The following is a 1509-nucleotide window of genomic DNA, read 5'->3' on the forward strand; positions in this document are numbered from 1 at the left end:
GCATATAAGTTGATATCTAAAATCCTAGCTGAAAGACTCAAGCCTTGGTTACATTCTCTGATATCAGAGTTTCAGACAGCTTTTATTCCAGGCAGACTCATAACTGATAACATTATTGTCACTCATGAACTCCTCCATTCTCTTCGTACTAAGAACTTAAAAACTCCTTACATGGCTATAAAGTTGGATATTGCAAAAGCCTTTGATAAAGTGGAATGGAACTATATTGAGGCTGTTATGAAACGTTTGGGTTTTGCAGAAAAGTGGTGCTCCTGGATCATGAAGTGCATCACTACAGTATCATATTCAGTCCTTGTTAACGGCTCTCCTTCCAAGAAAATCATCCCCCAAAGAGGCATACGACAAGGTGACCCTCTTTCACCATATCTTTACTTGCTTTGTACAGAGGGGCTTTCATCTCTTCTTTCAGCAGCTGTCAAAAGTAACAATATTCATGGCTTCAAAGCCAGTAGAAGTGGACCAAAAATTTCTCATATGCTGTTTGCTGATGACTCTCTTCTCTTTTGTAAAGCTAATGAAGAGGAATGCAAAAGAATCTTGGAAATTCTCAAATTATATGCCTCAGCTTCAGGACAACATATCAACTTCCAGAAATCGGCCATACTGTTTGGTAAGAAAGTAGATACCAATCTTCAGGATTGTATTAAACACCACACATGTATCCTTAAGACTGGGGGATTTGGAAGATACTTGGGTTTGCCTGAAGCAATGGGTAGAAGTAAGAAAGATACATTTTCATATATCTGTCAGAAACTGCAAAATAAGTTAGAAAGCTGGTATTCTAAGTTTCTATCACCAGGGGGAAAAGAAGTAATGATTAAGGCTGTGGCTACCGCTCTTCCCACTTACACAATGTCATGTTTCCTGTTACCTAAAAGAATCACTTCTGAATTGACAGGACATATCAGGAAATTTTGGTGGTCAAGTATCAAGGACAAGCACAAAATTCCTTGGGTAGCCTGGAGTAAAATAACAAAGTTAAAGCAATATGGAGGTTTGGGGTTCAGAGATCTTCACCATTTTAATATTGCCTTGTTAGCAAAGCAACCTTGGAGAATGCTAAAACAGCCTCAATCTCTCTTGACAAGAGTCCTCCACGCAAAATACTTTTCCAACACTGGTTTAATGGATGCTACTTTGGGACATAGGCCTAGCCATGCTTGGAGAAGTATCTTACAAGGCCTGCAGCTGATCAAACAAGGTTTAAAATGGAGAATTGGTGATGGTGAAACAGTCAGAATCTGGCGTGACCCTTGGCTAGATAATCCTCCTCGCCCAGCAAGAAGTGTTAATCATCAGGAAGAACACTATTTGACTGTTTCAAGCCTTCTCACACCGAACTCATCAAATTGGTGTCCTCATAAGCTACAACAAACAGTTCATCCCGATGATATCTCTCATATCATGAAAGTTAGGCCGCGTTTAATCAAGAGTCCTGATGTCCCTGTCTGGATCTTTACAAAGGATGGACATTACACAGTCAAATCA

General features: G+C 39.7%; 2 protein-coding genes across 3 annotated transcripts in view; both read left to right on the forward strand.

Moving 5' to 3' along the window:
• LOC17880624 (telomerase Cajal body protein 1) overlaps positions 1–1248 on the forward strand; it is a 5286-nt gene extending 4038 nt beyond the window's left edge. For both annotated transcript variants that reach the window (XR_002833080.1, XR_002833082.1), the window contains exons 17-19: positions 260–367; positions 533–631; positions 920–1248. The gene's annotated coding sequence lies outside the window, so the exon portion shown is untranslated. The remainder of the gene's footprint in view (positions 1–259; positions 368–532; positions 632–919) is intronic.
• LOC111829312 overlaps positions 1–1509 on the forward strand; it is a 2933-nt gene that overhangs the window by 340 nt on the left and 1084 nt on the right. The window contains exon 2 of the mRNA XM_023778050.1: positions 68–1500. Coding sequence (XP_023633818.1) covers positions 68–1500 — 1433 coding nt within the window. The remainder of the gene's footprint in view (positions 1–67; positions 1501–1509) is intronic.

This window comes from Capsella rubella, unplaced genomic scaffold, assembly GCF_000375325.1.
Source record: "Capsella rubella cultivar Monte Gargano unplaced genomic scaffold, Caprub1_0 scaffold_7, whole genome shotgun sequence".
NCBI classification, from domain to species: domain Eukaryota; kingdom Viridiplantae; phylum Streptophyta; class Magnoliopsida; order Brassicales; family Brassicaceae; genus Capsella; species Capsella rubella.